The sequence below is a fragment of the Abramis brama genome, assembly GCF_963993115.1.
Source record: "Abramis brama genome assembly, chromosome: 17".
NCBI classification, from domain to species: Eukaryota; Metazoa; Chordata; class Actinopteri; order Cypriniformes; family Leuciscidae; genus Abramis; species Abramis brama.
The window spans coordinates 1,642,501-1,659,482 of NC_139979.1; the positions used below are offsets into that span (position 1 = coordinate 1,642,501).

Here is a 16,982-nt window from a genome sequence, read left to right on the forward strand (position 1 = left end):
AAGCAAGAGCGACACATTTTAATGGCCTGGTGTCGCTGCTTCCCCACGCAGCTCCTGCGTTTGCCCTGTTTTAGACTGATCTTTATATATGGGTGGATAATAAGCTCTGCTGAGTATTGAAGACGAACACACGGGCGTCTGGGAACCAGCTCTCATCCCGAGTTATTTCTGCTCAGTGTCCTCTCACGGCCCTGGAGCTTCCTTATTACCCTTCCTCCATTTACACACTAATACTGTTTGTGCTGCCCCGTCTGCTCTGGGAGACACTCCAGATTACATTATAGGGGACTGAGGGATGGGCGACCCTTGACGGGGCCTGACGGGAAAGGGTTTTCTCGGGAAAGGGAGGGGAGTGGCGCATTCTTCCATCAAAAAAACCTATTTAAGGCTGCACTTACTCAATTGAAGACATCTCACCGGCCTTTCCAACGGGGCCATTGTTCCGGCCACCATGCATTAGATGTTCCCACTTGGGATCGTAATTGGAAAAGTCCACTTGGGGAGATTGGCTCAGCTGTTGAGCTCGTCTAGACAAGTCACCTTTATTTATATAGCACTTTTTGCAGTGCAGATTGTTTCAAAGCAGCTTTACAGAGATAACAGGAAAACAATGCAACAAAAAGTTTGTTTCTAGAAGAAAATAGCGTCACACCGTGTCCTAACTAGGAACTTTAGAAACGGTTTCTATTTTTCTGCGACGTCGCGCTGGAACAACAAACACAAAGTGTGGCGATGATAATCTCAGGTACTGTTTATGTGCTTTATTTAATGTTAAAAGCGTGTAATGTGACTTTGAATATCATTTAGTGCTCCAGCTTTGTAGCTTTAAAAGCAACAATGGATAATTCACCTCAGATCTTGAAATTAAACAAATGGAAACAAGAACGTTCAAACTGTGAACAAACGTGTATTCTGTGACAAAGATTGTTTTAGTAACTCAGTAGCCTATGTGTTTTTATAATGTTTAAATGGTGTAATATTTGTGAATTTGATTATGTAGCTACTTAAGATTACTCTCTGGTGCCGCGAGACTCCGCCCACATGCTGTTCTGATTGGCTGACTCTGCCCACACACTGCTCTGATTGGCTGACTCCGCCCACACGCTGTTCTGATTGGCTGACTCCGCCCACACAGTTATGATTGGCTGACTCCGCCCACACACTGTTCTGATTGACTGACTCCGCCCACACACTGTTCTGATTGGCTGACTCCACCAACACACTGTTCTGATTGGCTGACTCCACCCACACACTGTTATGATTGGCTGACTCCACCCACACACTGTTCTGATTGGCTGATTCCGCCCACAAGCTGTTCTGATTGGCTGACTCCGCCCACAAGCTGTTCTGATTGGCTGACTCCGCCCACACACTGTTCTGATTGGCTGCGGGTTTTGATTGATTTTGACGCATCTCGCAGTCGCGTCTAGTGTGGACAGACACATTATTTGTCGCTGGAATCTTATCGCATCGCGTCTGGTTAGGACACGGTGTCACAGTCCAGCTTGAGTAAGGTCAGTGATGTTCATTTGTGTTGTAAAAAAGTTATTAATTTAGTTAATTTATTTATACAGCCGGTCTAGAGAAAACCGTGATGTCATCGTCCAGCTCAGTTCAGTTCTCATATAATGGTGTCAATGCAGGCAGAAATATTGTCGACAAAAATATTGTCGAATATTAAATTAAATGTCCCCAAAGATGAAAAAAGGCGACAGTGTCGAACAACCAAAACTCCATCAGGGACAAAATGGAAATAAAAAACCTTGGGAGAACCCAGACTCAGTTCCTGATTCTCCTCTGGCCAACGAGCGAACAGTGTGTGATTATGATTCAGGCAGCATTACAGGTCAGAGGTCAGATTGGATTGAACCATCAGAATATTATCCAGTTCAGTGGTGAAGATTGGAGTCATCACGCCGTTTGTTTGCAGAGCTCGTCTGAACGGACGGCGATGTCTCAGGTGAGCGAGTCCGACAGAGTGCTCTACAGACACACTGAATGTCGGCTCAATAAGGCCGTTCATGGAGATTGACGGGCGAGCAATTGTGTGTTTGATGGAGAGAGGCTGCTGGGATATGTGGAGTTCAGTCTGGCCAGGTCGCCGTGACTGACTGATAGCGTTTAGGTTTAAGTAGCCTATGTGTGCCAGAGAGAGTTGCTAATGCTCAAGACAGCTTATGTATATTTTACGACGCGGGGCAGAATCCGGCCGATGCAGAGTGAAGTTGGAGGACGTGAACGTGTGAATGTCAGTCACTTCAGCAGATGAACTGCAGTAAAGCTTACTCTGCAGACATGATGTGAAAGCATTTTTGCTAAAGGTGAAGTGTTTGATTTCAAGGCCTAAAGTCTTTCTGTCATTCTGTCTTTCCGTCTAGTGATCTGTGTCCTATCCATCCATCAGTCCATCCATCAATCCATCAGTGAGTTGAGTTGACATAAAAAGTAGCAAAACTTCTTTGTCAAGGATAACACAAGAAAGTTGCATTAACTTATTTCCATTGTGGTCCTTTTAACGAGACATTTTCATGAAAATAAATAAAGATATATATCCATATCTATTGAGCCATCCTATCTAATAAACAATCTCTCCACTCTTTTTCTAGATCTATCTATCTGTCTATCTATCTATCTATTGTATTTTACTATCTATCTATCTATCTATCTATATCGTCCGTCTATCTACCTATCTATCTATCTATCTATCTATCTATCTATCTATCTATCTATCTATCTATCGTCCGTCTAGTTATCTGTGTTCTATCTATCTATCTATCTATCTATCTATCTATCTATCTATATCGTCCGTCTATCCATCTATATCTATCTATCTATCTATCTATCTATCTATCTATCTATCTATCTATCTATCTATCTATCTATCTATCGTCCGTCTAGTTATCTGTGTTCTATCTATCTATCTATCTATCTATCTATCTATCTATCTATCTATCTATTGTATTTTACTATCTATCTATCTATCTATCTATCTATATCGTCCGTCTATCTACCTATCTATCTATCTATCTATCTATCTACCTATCTATCTATCTATCTATCTATCTATCTATCTATCTATCTATCTATCTATCTATCTATCGTCCGTCTAGTTATCTGTGTTCTATCTATCTATCTATCTATCTATCTATCGTCCGTCTAGTTATCTGTGTTCTATCTATCTATCTATCTATCTATCGTCCGTCCGTCTAGTTATCTGTGTTCTATCTATCTATCTATCTATCTGTCTGTCATTCTATCATTCTGTCTATTATTCTATCGTTCCGTCTAGTCATCTGTTTTCCGTCCGTCCGTCCGTCTATCTATCATTCTACCGTTCTGTCCATCCATCCCAAAAAGCATTCTCTATTCCCTTGTTGTTCAGACAGAGATTGAGCTCTCAGAAGAGGAGTGACATTCATATTCCGCTGCGGTGTGAATGCGCCCTATAAGACCAGGTACGTGTATTAAGCAAATAAAAAAGGATCAATTTTGATTTCACGTTGACTTTAACAGTTAAAAAAATGATGCTCTTCACTTCTGTGTGTCTGTCATTCTCTCTCTCACTCATGGACCTGTTCAAAAATGGTACCATTCATTCTCCGGTCCTTTTGTGCATCAGGAAAATGACATTGGAGGTATCTCCAAAATCCCTTTCACAGCAAGATAATACCTTATTGGAAATTCATACGCTGAATTTCCGTGCCTTCGTGGTATCTGAATATAGGCAGAACAGCATGAATAGTCAAGCGCATGAATGTGTGACAGCTGCGGGTGCGTATTCTTCTCTGAGGAGGGGGAACTCGCCCCGGTGCAAAAGTCAGACAAAAGAAACCTTTTACTCAACATCGCTGGCGTCTATTCAGCGGGAGCTAAACCTGGAAGTGTGATGAGCCTGTGGCCCACCGTGTTGCTCTCCCGTGGAGCGTATGAATCTTTAATTGCAGCGGTTTCGTTGAGCCGAGAGCATTAAGATCTGCAAACTCTGCTGGTCTGATGGGTGCCACTCAACGCCACACCCATCGCATTAAAGGGACCGTTCACCCACAAATGATTAGCCCATGATTTACTCACCCTCAAGCCATTCTTGGTGTATATGTGACCCTGGACCACAAAACCAGTCACATGGGTCAATATTTTGGAATTGAATAAAGCTGAATAAATAAGCTTTGCATTGATGTGTGGTTTGTTAGGATAGGACAATATTTGGGCGAGATACAACTATTGAAAATCTGGAATCTGAGGGTGCAAAAAAATCGAAAGAAAATCGAGAAAATCTCCTTTAAAGTTGTTCATTTATGTTCACGATTGTGCTGCATTCACTCACAGAAATATTTTTTTTATGTATTTACGGTAGGAAATTTACAAAATATCTTAATGGAACATGATCTTTACTTAATTTCCTAATGATTTTTGGCATAAAATAAAAATCGATAATTTTGACCCATACAATGTATTGTTGGCTATTGCCACAGATATACCCGTGCGACTCGAGACTGGTTTTGTGATCCAGGGTCACACATGACATTTTTCTTTCAGACGAATACAATCGGAGTTATAATAAACAATGTCCTGGCTCTTCCAAGCTTTATAATGGCAGTGAATGGCCTTCTGAAGTGAAGTGATGCATTCGTGTAAGTAAAATATCCATATCGACTAAAATAACTAGCTTCCGGCAGACGGCCGTACACATTAATTTACACCAAAAGAGAAACGCTTGAACACACACATCGCTTCAGAAGGCCTTTATTAACCCCTGGAGAGCCGCGTCGAGGACTTTAATCATGAATAGATGCGCTTTGAACTTCCAAATACATACAGCCATTCACTGCCATTATAAAGCTTGGAAGAGCAAGGACAGTTTTTTATATAACTCCGATTGTATTCGTCTGAAAGAAAAATGTCATATACACCAGGGCTGCACAATATATCGAAATATCGCAAATGCATATATTGCGATCGCGATATTAACACAGTTTTAACACAGAGAAAATCACTCAGTCTTGGCTGAATAACTTTTGTAGCTTTAATAAGAATCAGTATATATTTAATTCATACAGTGAAAACTAAGCAGTGTTTATTTTTACATTTGATTATTCAGTTTCTGTTGTTAAATAACCCTAATGTAGGATAACCTGAACCCCGAGGTTTACACTGACGTTAAAATAACACTTCTGATATACAGTAAAACACTGATGTTCACTGTCAGAAGTTTAGGGATGCTTTCTTGTCACAAAAAGAATGTTTTAAATATATTTTAAAGATAATTTAAGTTTATTTTACACACTTTAAGCATTATTGAATATCGCATTATTTAATGACTTATCGCATATATCTTCAATATCGTGCAGCGCTAATATACACCTAGAATGGCTTCAGGGTGAGTAAACCATGGGCTAATTTTCCTTTCTTTGGGTGAACTATCCCTTTAAACCTCGACTCCTGCCTCCCACTTTTCCTCACCATGGAAACCCGTCTCTAAGGGCGCGAGAGGCTAAAGGAAAGCTTCTTTATAAAGGACATTCTCCTGGACAACTTCAATGTCACTGAAGCAAAGCTAGACGGGTGCACAAGTAAATCAGTGGAGCAGAACGCCACACCAACAGCATCGACAAAGAGCAGAATCCATCAGGAGACTTTAAGCCGGCACAAAACCCCCATCCACCCCTGGACCGGCGGATAAACTCATATCCGAACCACCCGAGGACAGTTTCTGAAGATGGAGGTCGAGGCCGTGCCACTGCTGATCTCTTAAGACTATCTTTTTGATCTTCTATCAAATAGGAGGACTAATCTTACAGACTCTGTCAAGAACATGCCCAGGTCATATTTCACCAACAAAACTAACAGAAAGAAATGTGAAATCTTTGACAACATGATCCTATTTCAGGATCCTTCAGCATTTAAATGTTCATGACAGTTAAACATTTTCCCCACACAATCTCATTAACATAATGCAAAGGAATTAAATGCGAACTGTTTTTTATTTTATTTACTATTTACATACTATTATAATATTTATTGGTATTTTGAATTAGCTTTAAGTTTTATTAAATTTGTTTTTGTTTGTTTAAATAATTCAATTTATCTTTAATCTATCCAAAAATGCCCCTAAAATTATATACAAATATGAAATATATTAAAATGCAATGATGACACTATAATGTCACAATGCAAAAAATGGTAACATTTTAATAATATATTAAAACGTCTATCTATTTATAGTTATAATAGTTAACTAATATGCATTAGTTAACATGAACTGACTATGATAAATATATTTTTTACAGCATTTATTAGCCTTTGTTAATAATAGTTAATAAAAACATTAATTTTAGCTCACAGTGCATTAACACATCACATAAAACTTTTGATTTTTAAAAAGGTATGAGATCGACATTATCTGAGATTAATGAAATCTGTAGAAGAATTGTTCATTGTTAGTTCATGTTAACTAATGTATTAAACTAATGTTAACAAATTGTAAAGTGTTACCCCCAAAAATCTTAGTGGTCTTAAAATGAGCTTCATTATTTTTAATGCAAACTATGATTAGTGCAAAAAATTATTACACAAGCACTTTTAAAAGGTGTGGTATAATGCCCTTTTCACAAGATGTAAAATAAGTCTCTGATGTCCCCAGAGTGTGTGTGTGAAGTTTTAGCTCAAATACCACAGATATTTTTATATCGCATGTTAAAATTGTCACTTTTTGAGGGTGAGCAAAAACGCACCGTTTTTGTGTGTGTCCCTTTAAATGCAAATGAGCTGCTGCTCCCGGCACAGTGGGCGGAGCTTCAACAGCTCATGTTCTTTTACCTCACACACACATGCACTGAACATTTCAAAAACTTTTAGCTTTTTATGTTCAAACCGGAGTCAGACAATGATGGAGAGACTCAAGAAGAAGAGACAACATGTAGAAGCAACAGGACATTTCTGAATGTTTAGTTGATGAATTTATGAAGCTGATGTGTAGTTATCTTCTAGTCATTGATTAGCATATTCTGTCATGATAATCTATAAATCGTGTTCCCGGGGGTGGGGTTTATGTAAATTTTAGGGTTTGTGATGTCACTAACCCAGGAGGAATGTGGTGTAGTCTCTACCAGCCGTTTGTTGTAGTCCTTAAAAAGCGATTTCTTTAAAAGCAAATATCTCCCTTTGCTTCGAACCCTTGCCCAGTCAGTAACCTGCGAAAACACTCTAGCATCCGTGAGATTTCCAAGCAGAATTTATTCGTTTTTTTTTAAATCATTAATATTTCCTGTTGCTTTTGAGGTGAAACGTGACCTTGACATGTTTTCCCCAGATTCGCCCAGAGAACCGGCTCTCGGATCGTGTTCTGTCGTATGCGTGTGCATCTTCCTCTCACATTACAGACGTGTTGATGTTTACAGCGAGAAGACGACACTGTGGGAGTGCATCACCATGGAGTTCTCATTACGCATTCACAGGCCAGACTCAAAAGAGAAGCTAAATTTGGCGAGATCTGGCCCATGTGCTTCTCACAGGCCTGATAATGAATGCGTCTCCAGCCTTTCATGTAATCAGACACTTATGAAAAGTCTACATGCTGGCGGGGCTTTGATATATCACATTGTTCCCGGACTCCACAGGGCTCTGCCGTCCTCCCGCTTTAACACTACTGTTGTTTTCCGTCGCACGTGTCGTTGACATGAACACCATCATTTGTCTCGAGTCATGAAACATATTGTGGTGTTCTTTACATTTTGATTTAGTGATGCTTAATAAGGTTATGTATTCCAATTTTGAATCTTACAATAAGGTGCATTAGTTAACTACCTTAGTTAACACTTCTTTAGCATTTATTAATCTTAGTTCATATTAATTTCAACATTTACTAATACGTTATTAAAATCAAAGGTTGTATTTGTTAACATTAGTTAATACACTGTGAACTAACAATGAATGAACAGCTGTAATTTTTTTATAAATTAACATTAATAAAGATTAACAAATACTGTGACAAATGTATTGCTCATTGTTAGTTCATGTTAGTTAATACATTAACTAATGATGAACCTTATTGTAAAGTGTTACCTATAATTTTTATACATGCAATTTTATTTATTTTAATTGTATTCCACATTTAAATATTTAGTGACGCTTAATAAGCTTATGCATTCCACTTCCGAATGCATTTTATTTTATTTTATTTAAATTTTGGTATTTTTATACATATCATTTTTTATTTTTTTTATTCATTAAGTGTATTCCACATTCAAATATATTTTAATTCGTTATGCATTACATTTTTAAATCAGTTTATTAGTGGTCTTTGCTAAGTCAAGCATAAGTATAACTATTGCTCACAGTTAATTTACTAAAGTATTAGACGCCATTCCTTAACTTACGGACATGAATGATCCCTCATATCACCTGGCTTGTTAAATCGAGATGTACTTTTAGTTTTCTAAGCTATTGGACGTGTGATTTTTGCCTGGTAAGAGATAAAACAGCAATAGATTTGCATTGAATGAATCTCACAGATTTGCATTGAACTCAGTCAGCGACACGCAGCGACAAAGCGACATGATCCCATGAATTTCAATCAAAGCCACTCGAAGGCAAGCCTGCAAACTTAGCAGAAAGCAAGCGTACTAACCATTTGTTTTGAACAGATGTCGATTGAGAAGAGGCTGAATAACCCACTTTTATGAGGGAATAGCTTATCATTTAATCAGCTAATCAAACATGTCAGCTAATTTTAATCAGCTAATCAAACATGTTTGCTCTTAAAAATTTGTGTCTCTCTTTCCTTGATTTAAATAGGTGTAAATTGTAGGTTTAAATTGGCCAAATTAAGTTATTTTAGCAGCAACTTTCCTATAATCATTGGCATGTCTCACTCCGAGCCTGAAGGGTTTCGTACACTTGTGCCCATGCGTTCACCTCAGATAACTAGCCATGATGGCAAAGAGCATCGTGTTTCTCGTTCATCACGAATATTAGACGGTTTATGTTCTGATTCCATTTATGTTTAGTCTTATTTCCCTCCAAAATGCAAGAAAACGGATCGCAACATGGAGCAAAAAAATAAGCTTTTGAACTTGATTAAATTAAGGAAAACTTTTCCACGAAAATGAATTACATTTTTCCAACAAAATCTAATTTGTTTGAAATGATTTGTTGTACAAACTTAAATTAATTTAGTCATTCCTGCTAGATAAAGTTTTGTCAGGTTGACTACATTTGATTTTTGCCCAGCCTAAAATCGCCAACATTATAATTTTAGCTAATTTGACTCTACAGTTATTTCCAATGATAGAAGTTACTAGTGTTCAGTTTAATTAACACGACTTTTTACAGCGTAATATTGAATATTACTTGTGCAGGTCTGCGAATGAGGTTTAATGCATGTTTAGTAAGTATACTGAGTGCCCACAGCCCTAAACTAAACACAGTCGCCACTCTTCTGCATAATGGTAACCACAAAATTCAAAAACATTACAGAAAGTCCTCTATGTTTCTAACATAACTGAATATTAAACACTAACATTAACTAACAACTTTCCATTTGCAGAAAAACACATAAAATAGCACTTTAATCCCTAAATTTACCCTCCTAATGCAGTCCCTTGCAAAGCATGCTGGGAGCTACAGATCCACTGGCCAGTTAGTTGTCAACAAAAATGAATCATGTAGTTTTCACACAAATTAAGTAAGTAAATTCAGCTTTAAATATATTAGGTTGATTGAACACAATTAAATTAAGTTGTGACAAAATATTAAACAATTGTGTTACTTTTGCTTATTTTAATTAATTAAATTTAACGAGGCAAAAATTCATGTTTTGAGTGTGGAGCAAAGTTGCTGGCAGTGTGAACGCAGCTTAGGTTTTGCTACGTTTATTTTCCTCAGCGAGTATAAAAATCAAATTAATTCCTGTCTTTGCTTAGTGATTACTTCAGGATTTCCCTCGGTGGGTTTGCACTTGGCAGGGGTTTTCTGAGTGAACGGGGGAGTCATTAAAAGAAGTTAATTAACTAATAAGAGGCTTGGGTTTTGCGTCATTGCTACCGCTGCACACGCTCTCTTGCCACATCGTTACCACTTCAAGATCCAGAAAGCCCTAAACGATGACAAATACTCTCCTTTCCCCGTGTCCCCGATGTTATAACCCAGCCACAAAACAGCTTATGTTCGGCTAGCCATTAAAGAAGCGAAGCAGAACTCAAACCACCAGTGCATTTCCCACAGTGCAATAAGATCCACACTAAAGATCTCATGTTGAAAACGCTTTCAGTGCTCAAACCCCACAAGGTATTTTAATTGGATGATTAATTAATGAGTCAGAATAAAATAAGGAACAATCACTTTTTTTTTAGAATCACTGATCCATTTATTAGAAGACACTTTTAATACATTTATTAGGTTTTAACCTCCTGTGGTAAAAATCAAGCTTTTAATGTTGTTTATATGTCTATGTGGTGTTTTTAATATGCTTTAAGACAAACCATGTGTAAATTCATAAGTCGACTCCATTGCTGAGTATTTTCTCCTTAAAACTGCAGTGAACCAAAGACAGTCTCAAAAACACGCTTTGAAATCGCTGGTGTTTCTGACGTCACAAACTACCTTGTAACCAATCAGATCAACGTGTGATCGTCAACCAGTGGATCTCTGAGTGAGTGAGTGAGTGGAGGCGGGGCTCATTTGCATATTCATAGAACCGCACATACTAAATGAGGCAGGGGTGTCGAGTTACATTCAAGATATTTTAAAACATTTTTTCTCTGTGTTTTTGTTTTTAAATATGTGATTTTGGTGATCAAAGATGAGTTTTAAGAGATTCAATTATTGACTACAGGGGGACCAAATTACCACAGAAATTCATAATGGGAAAAAATAGTAATACAATGTTTGTTTTTCTTTTTTTAACTGATTTTTATTTTATTTAGTTATTTAATTTTTAAAATGTATATTTAGTATTTTTTTTTTATTGTTGTGTTTCCCATTTTGGAATTAATGTATTAATTCAGTTTAGTGTTTTCCACTTTTTTTATATATATTTTTGTAATGCATTACATTTAACAAGAAATCTAATATTCAGAATTTTATTTTATACATTTTATTATTATTTCTGTTCTTATGTATTTAGCGATTATATTCAGTTTTGAAAATAGTCAATTTAGAATTTTTATGCATGTAATTTATTCCACTTTTTAGTTACATTTTACAAAACTAATACAATGTTGTTTTTCCAACTCTAGCACCATGTAGTATTTTGTCCATGAAGTACTTTGCAATATGATATTAATAACTGGGTATGTATGATATGACATATAATATAATCATATATATATATATAAAATATAAATCAACATATAATCTTCAGAACCATGTTGTATATCAAGGTCTCATGGTTTACTGATGGCATCTAGTGTGTGCAAACAATAGTAAATGTCTTATTCTTTGAATGTCAGTAGCATCACACTAACTCACCGTTGTCGCTGGCCAGCTGAAAGTATCCGTCCACTAGTGAAGCTCCGTTGTTGAAATGTTGGGTCATGTGATCGAGCCAGTTCGCCTCCAGCGTGCAGATGCCCTCGCCCTGCGGTTGCACTCGTAGAGGCACTTTAACCGTGTAGTACTTAAACTGACCCTCACGGCGACCCGGGTAGTTAAACAATCCGAAGAGCTCGGCACCTGTGGACATGTCAAACATTGATTTCGTTTAATGGCAGAGAAAACTGGGAATGGACATTCAGTCTAAAGGTCCTAAGAGTCCGAAATTCTCGTCTGAAATTTTTGCACGCATCCGTAGCATTTTAAAAGGTGTTTTGACAATTCAGAGCCACCGTACAAGCGAACGCCAAAATCCAGAACTGTTCAGGATCAATTGGTCTTCTTTTAGCCACTGAAATCCTGAAGTAAACTTTGAATCTCTCGGGATAATCCCGAAGCGAACTCTCCTTCCGCTCCACGCAATCTCAGGATTGGATGGACCCAATATTTCCTCTTTATTTCCCTCTTGTTAAGAAGAGAGAGGACTACAAAATCATCCTCACTGCCTGACGACTCCATTTTGAATTGTTTTGCCAATATTTTAGAACGGATTAATTAATTAATACGCATCGGACTCAGTGTGCAAGGACCTCAAGCCAGTACTAACCATCATAACCCAGACTTAAGGTCCTTGCACACTGAGTCCGAAATTTTCGTATGCGTTTTTTTGTATCCGTCATCCTAAAAATGTGTCATGCACAGAAACCTTGCACACTGAGTAATTAAGTATTCATTAATCTGTTGCGAAAAAATGTGCAAAACAATTCAAAATGGAGTCGTCAGGCTGAAGGAGAGCAGAAGGAGAGTTCGCTTCGGGATTATCCCGAGAGATTCAAAGTTTACTTCAGGATTTCAGTGGCTAAAAGAAGACCAATTGATCCTGAACAGTTCTGGATTTTGGCGTTCGCTTGTACGGTGGCTCTGAATTGTCAAAACACCTCTTAAAATGCTACGGATGCAAAAAACGCAGAAAATCGTACTCAATCCAATTTTTTTTATGACGGACGAAAGTTTCGGAGGGAGTGTGTAAAAGTGACTGACACAACATGAGGTCGTATTTATTTTTTAACATGCAAAAATTTCGAATGAGAATTTCAAACTCAGTGTGGAAGGACCTTTACTCCTAAATGAAATTAGTTTAATGGCAGAAAAAAGTAGTAATGGCCATCCAGTCTAACGGCCCTTTCACACCTTCCTTGTTGTTTGGTCCGGATTTTCTGAATTTTCAGTTTGATCCGAATCAAAGTTACAGGTGTGAACCTCCCCCAGACCACGGTCCGGACCAAACAGATGAAATTTGGTCAGACGAAAAGAGCTAGTCTCGGTCCAGATCAAACTGAACAAAGGTTTGGTTCGTTTCTAGTGTGAACGCATTTTCTGTTCGGTTCAGACTTTCAGAACATTTACATGAAGAGCCGGATGTTCCCGCAGGATTGCTCGCTCTTCTCCTCCTTTCCTGCCAGCGACCATAAAATGTTCGCACAACGAGGACGTTCATTTGGCGAATGTGAACTAGCCTCGAGTATAGCTGGTGCTGCAGGGAGTAATGCTGTAATAATAACAGTATAGTGGCAACGATATGCGTCTGTTCATTCATTCTTGTCAAAGTTTCTTTATTTTATTTCATTCTTGTCAAAGTTTCCCGCCGGATTGACATCACGCTGACGTCAGATGCACGTCCGTTTACAAACCAATCAATGTCAAGATGCAGCCCACATAGATGATGACGACAGGACGCAAGTACGTCATGTAAAGTTCATTAGTGCGCTCGCATAATTGCAATGTGAAACCAAACCAAAGCTCACCGAATGTATAAAATGTATCAAAACGTGAACTTTGGTCCGGACCTTGGTGCAAAAACGCCCTAAGCCAGCACTAACCATCACAACCCGGACTCAAGCTGGTCCTGTCGGGGTTATGAGATTCCCTGCTTTGTGAACTGCGGGTTCCTTCACTGTTGCCCTTCACATGCACTTAATTAATTAGCTTGTAGATGGACTAATTAGCTGGTGTCCTGGTCTAGCGGAGGTGAGTAATTAGGGAAATTAGCTGATGTAGTGGCAATCTCGAACGAGTATTTAGGACCGTCGTTTCTCACTAGACCAGCCCCACGCTTGGGAGAATTGACCATCCGTTCTCCTCAATGAGATTACATTTGGCTGGAAAACAAAACGCTGTGCCTCAAAGAGAAAGAGAGTGGACCTAATGGATCACGATAGTCCAAGATGAATTTGTTTGTGTGTTTGGCTTACCCCCTAAAACCTCCCTATTTTCAGAACTAATGGGAAATTGACCAAAAAGATAAATATGGATGCACTTTTGTTCTGGCAGCGATCATTTAGATTGCCTCTGACTGCATTGAGTCATTAGCCTCATCTGACGGGACCAAGCAAAGCGAATGAGAATGAGAACGATCTGAATGGCTCTTGGAGCCGCATGCACTTACTGCACAAATCTCAGCAAGAACTAATCATTATTTGTTGTTTTACTTCAGCTCGGGGACAGCAGGCTCTTCAGTTAGCCTTCCTGTAAACTCATTTCCTCTAATGTCCACAGCACATGTGCATCGCTTTAGTACAAACTGATTTTTAGTTTATTTTCGCCTTTTTATAGATAGGGGAAATAAGGATGCAAAAAAAAAAGGTCAAATTATAATTTAAAAGTTTTTTTTTGTATTGTTATTTTCATGACAGTTGTTTACCTTTCCCTCTCTTTTTTTTACTGCATTGCAAAATATTTATAATTACATATTTAAAATGTAAAGTATGTATACACTACTATTCATTGGAGTCGGTTTCCTTTTTGTTTTTGAAAGAGTCTCTTCCGCTCACCAAGGCTGCATTTATTTGATCAAAAATACATAAAAAATTGTGAAATATTATTACAATTTAAAATAGCTGTTTTCTATGTGAATATATAGTAAAGTGTCATTTATATCCTGTGATCAAAGCTGAATTTTCAGCATCATTACTCCAGTCTTCAGTGTCACATGATCCTTCAGAAATCACTCTAATATGATGATTTGATGCTTAAGAAACATTTATGATTATTATCAATGTTGCAGCTTCAGATTTATGTGGAAACCGTGATGCATTTTATTTTTCAGGATTCTCTGATGAATAGAAAGTTCAAAAGAACAGCATTTATTTGATTTTTTGGTCACTTTTGATCAATTTAATGTGTCCTTTCTGTATTAACTTTTAAAACACATAATCGTACTGACCCCCAAACGTTAGAACAGTAGCTTAAATCATAATAGCATTTATTGGACTGACATTAATTAGTATGCTTATTAATTAATTATTATTTTTATTTACTTAAATCATTGCATTGCAGTATGTGTTAGATAAACATTCAGGTTTTAGTATTTTCCCAGTAATTTTTACAGTTGAAAAGTTGCATTAATGATAAATTGGGGAGAGAAATGTTTAATTGTAATAAAAGTAATTTTTCTTGGTGACAGTGAATGTTTTAATGAAACCTGAATACTAACTGGCTGCCATTGCAGCTCTAAATACAGTCTGTGTATGTGAAGAAAGTAATGCTCTTCACACATGAACGCCAGTGTCTCTGCGACATTGGCTAACTTACAGAAGGACTTGGTAAAGCGTTGGATGTTTAGTGCAGAAACAAGCACACAAACGACCCCTCCAAGCTCTATATGATCCCTCTTAACCCTTTCGACAAGGTCAAACTCGTTGGATATCTGCGGTTAGCACTGCCAAGGAACGTGACATGCCATCAAGCGTTTGCCTAATCCGCACTTGAATTGCATCATATCAACACCCAAACACATCCCCAAAAAGTCCTGACCTCCGTCGTCTACAGAGGAGCTGATAACTATGGAAATATTCGGATGTGGATTGCATCCCACCGGCTGATTGTGAAGGTCCCGGATATAAATAGATGCTTTAGAACTGAAAGGAACAAATTCTCGAAAAACTTTCGCTCGTCAGATTTTAGCATTTGCACTGAATTACCTTAAATAATCATCACTATTAATTTTTAATAGAATATGACTATTAATAAATAGAATATTTTGACTCTAAAATATGTCAGTTGTACCTGTTCTGTGCCTTTTTTTGGTTAACTACCTTACTTCACTTTAACCCTAGCATTTTACTGCAATGCATTGTTTTATTTCAAATCTTTAACTTTCTTTTACAGTGAAAATATAATGCAAAACCAGAAATTCCCTTGGGAACTCAAAAAAGCTATTTTTTTCCCCATAGTTTTGGAGCTACAACCTACAACTCTATTATCATTCAAATAGTTACATTATCTTAATGGTCTTACTTTTTTAAATATTTTTATTTTGTTTTAAAATGCATCTCATGAGATCATCCCAGAATATTGCCATTTTCAACTTAGTTAGGGATGCACAAATATACAAATTTTGTCGATACCGATAACCGATAATTCTTTATATTTGAAAGCCGATAACCGATATTTTGGTCGATAAATCTAAATCCAATTTTTTTTTGAAAAACAAAAGTCTCACCATTAAATGCCATGTCCCAAGCACACAATTATTATAATGATGTTCTCATTATAATTTTATGTAGCCGATATGACTTTCCTTTGATTTTCCTTTTTTGAAGTGATTCCTATCATATTTCAAGCCATTCAAAACCATCATGGCCAACAGTGCACATCTGTGTCTCAGCTGAAGGAAATATATCCTATATTTAATATATCAGCCAAATTTTCTTATCAGGCTGATAATGATAACATTAAAACCAAACAAATATCGGCCGATACCGATATGGTGGCCGTGCGTCCCTAATCTGAGTGTGTAAAGCACTCTGAATCACTGCTGTGCATGAAACACGGATAACCGTGCTTTTCTTTGTGAATGCAGGTTTCACTCGATGGCTTTCCAGCTTCACTGCTGGATGAAAAAACCCTTCCTTTGACAAGCCTCCGAGCATTTCACACGGCTGACCAGCGCCGTAATGCTTTATATATGATCTCCAGGAGCATTAGAGGGATTTGAGCGAGGAATTACTATATTTATCAGCAGTGGCGATAAGTCATAAAGACACAGCGCTGTGCCAAAAGGACTCCTGGCATCTGTCATTTTGTGCCTGAATGAGAAAAATTGGTGTAGCGTGAGTCCATAGGATCATTCCACATGCAGGAGACTCGGGCACAGGACTCCCAGCATGCATCATTCACATGCTACGGCGCACTCTGTGCACAATGCCACAGTTTTTGCAAGAAACGCCTCCCTAGCTAATGTTGAGAATGAGGTTTGCCATCTGGTTACTGCCAGAAAAAAGAAGGGCGAACAAAGCCTAATCTAGCACCCGCTGTGTGGGTTTTTGTAAATGCCAAATGTTCCCAATCCCATACGTCAAAACTCTGACAATGCTTTTCTTGAGACAAAAAAAAAGCCAGTGAGATGCTTTCACAGTCCGTGACACCTAGAAATCAGATGATTTATGATCTTT

General features: G+C 37.8%; 1 protein-coding gene across 3 annotated transcripts in view; it reads right to left on the reverse strand.

The window, feature by feature from the left end:
• Positions 1–16,982, reverse strand: part of rftn1b (raftlin, lipid raft linker 1b) — a 137,281-nt gene that overhangs the window by 47,115 nt on the left and 73,184 nt on the right. For all 3 annotated transcript variants that reach the window (XM_084088753.1, XM_084088752.1, XM_084088754.1), the window contains exon 6: positions 11,467–11,670. In XM_084088753.1, coding sequence (XP_083944879.1) covers positions 11,467–11,670 — 204 coding nt within the window. The remainder of the gene's footprint in view (positions 1–11,466; positions 11,671–16,982) is intronic.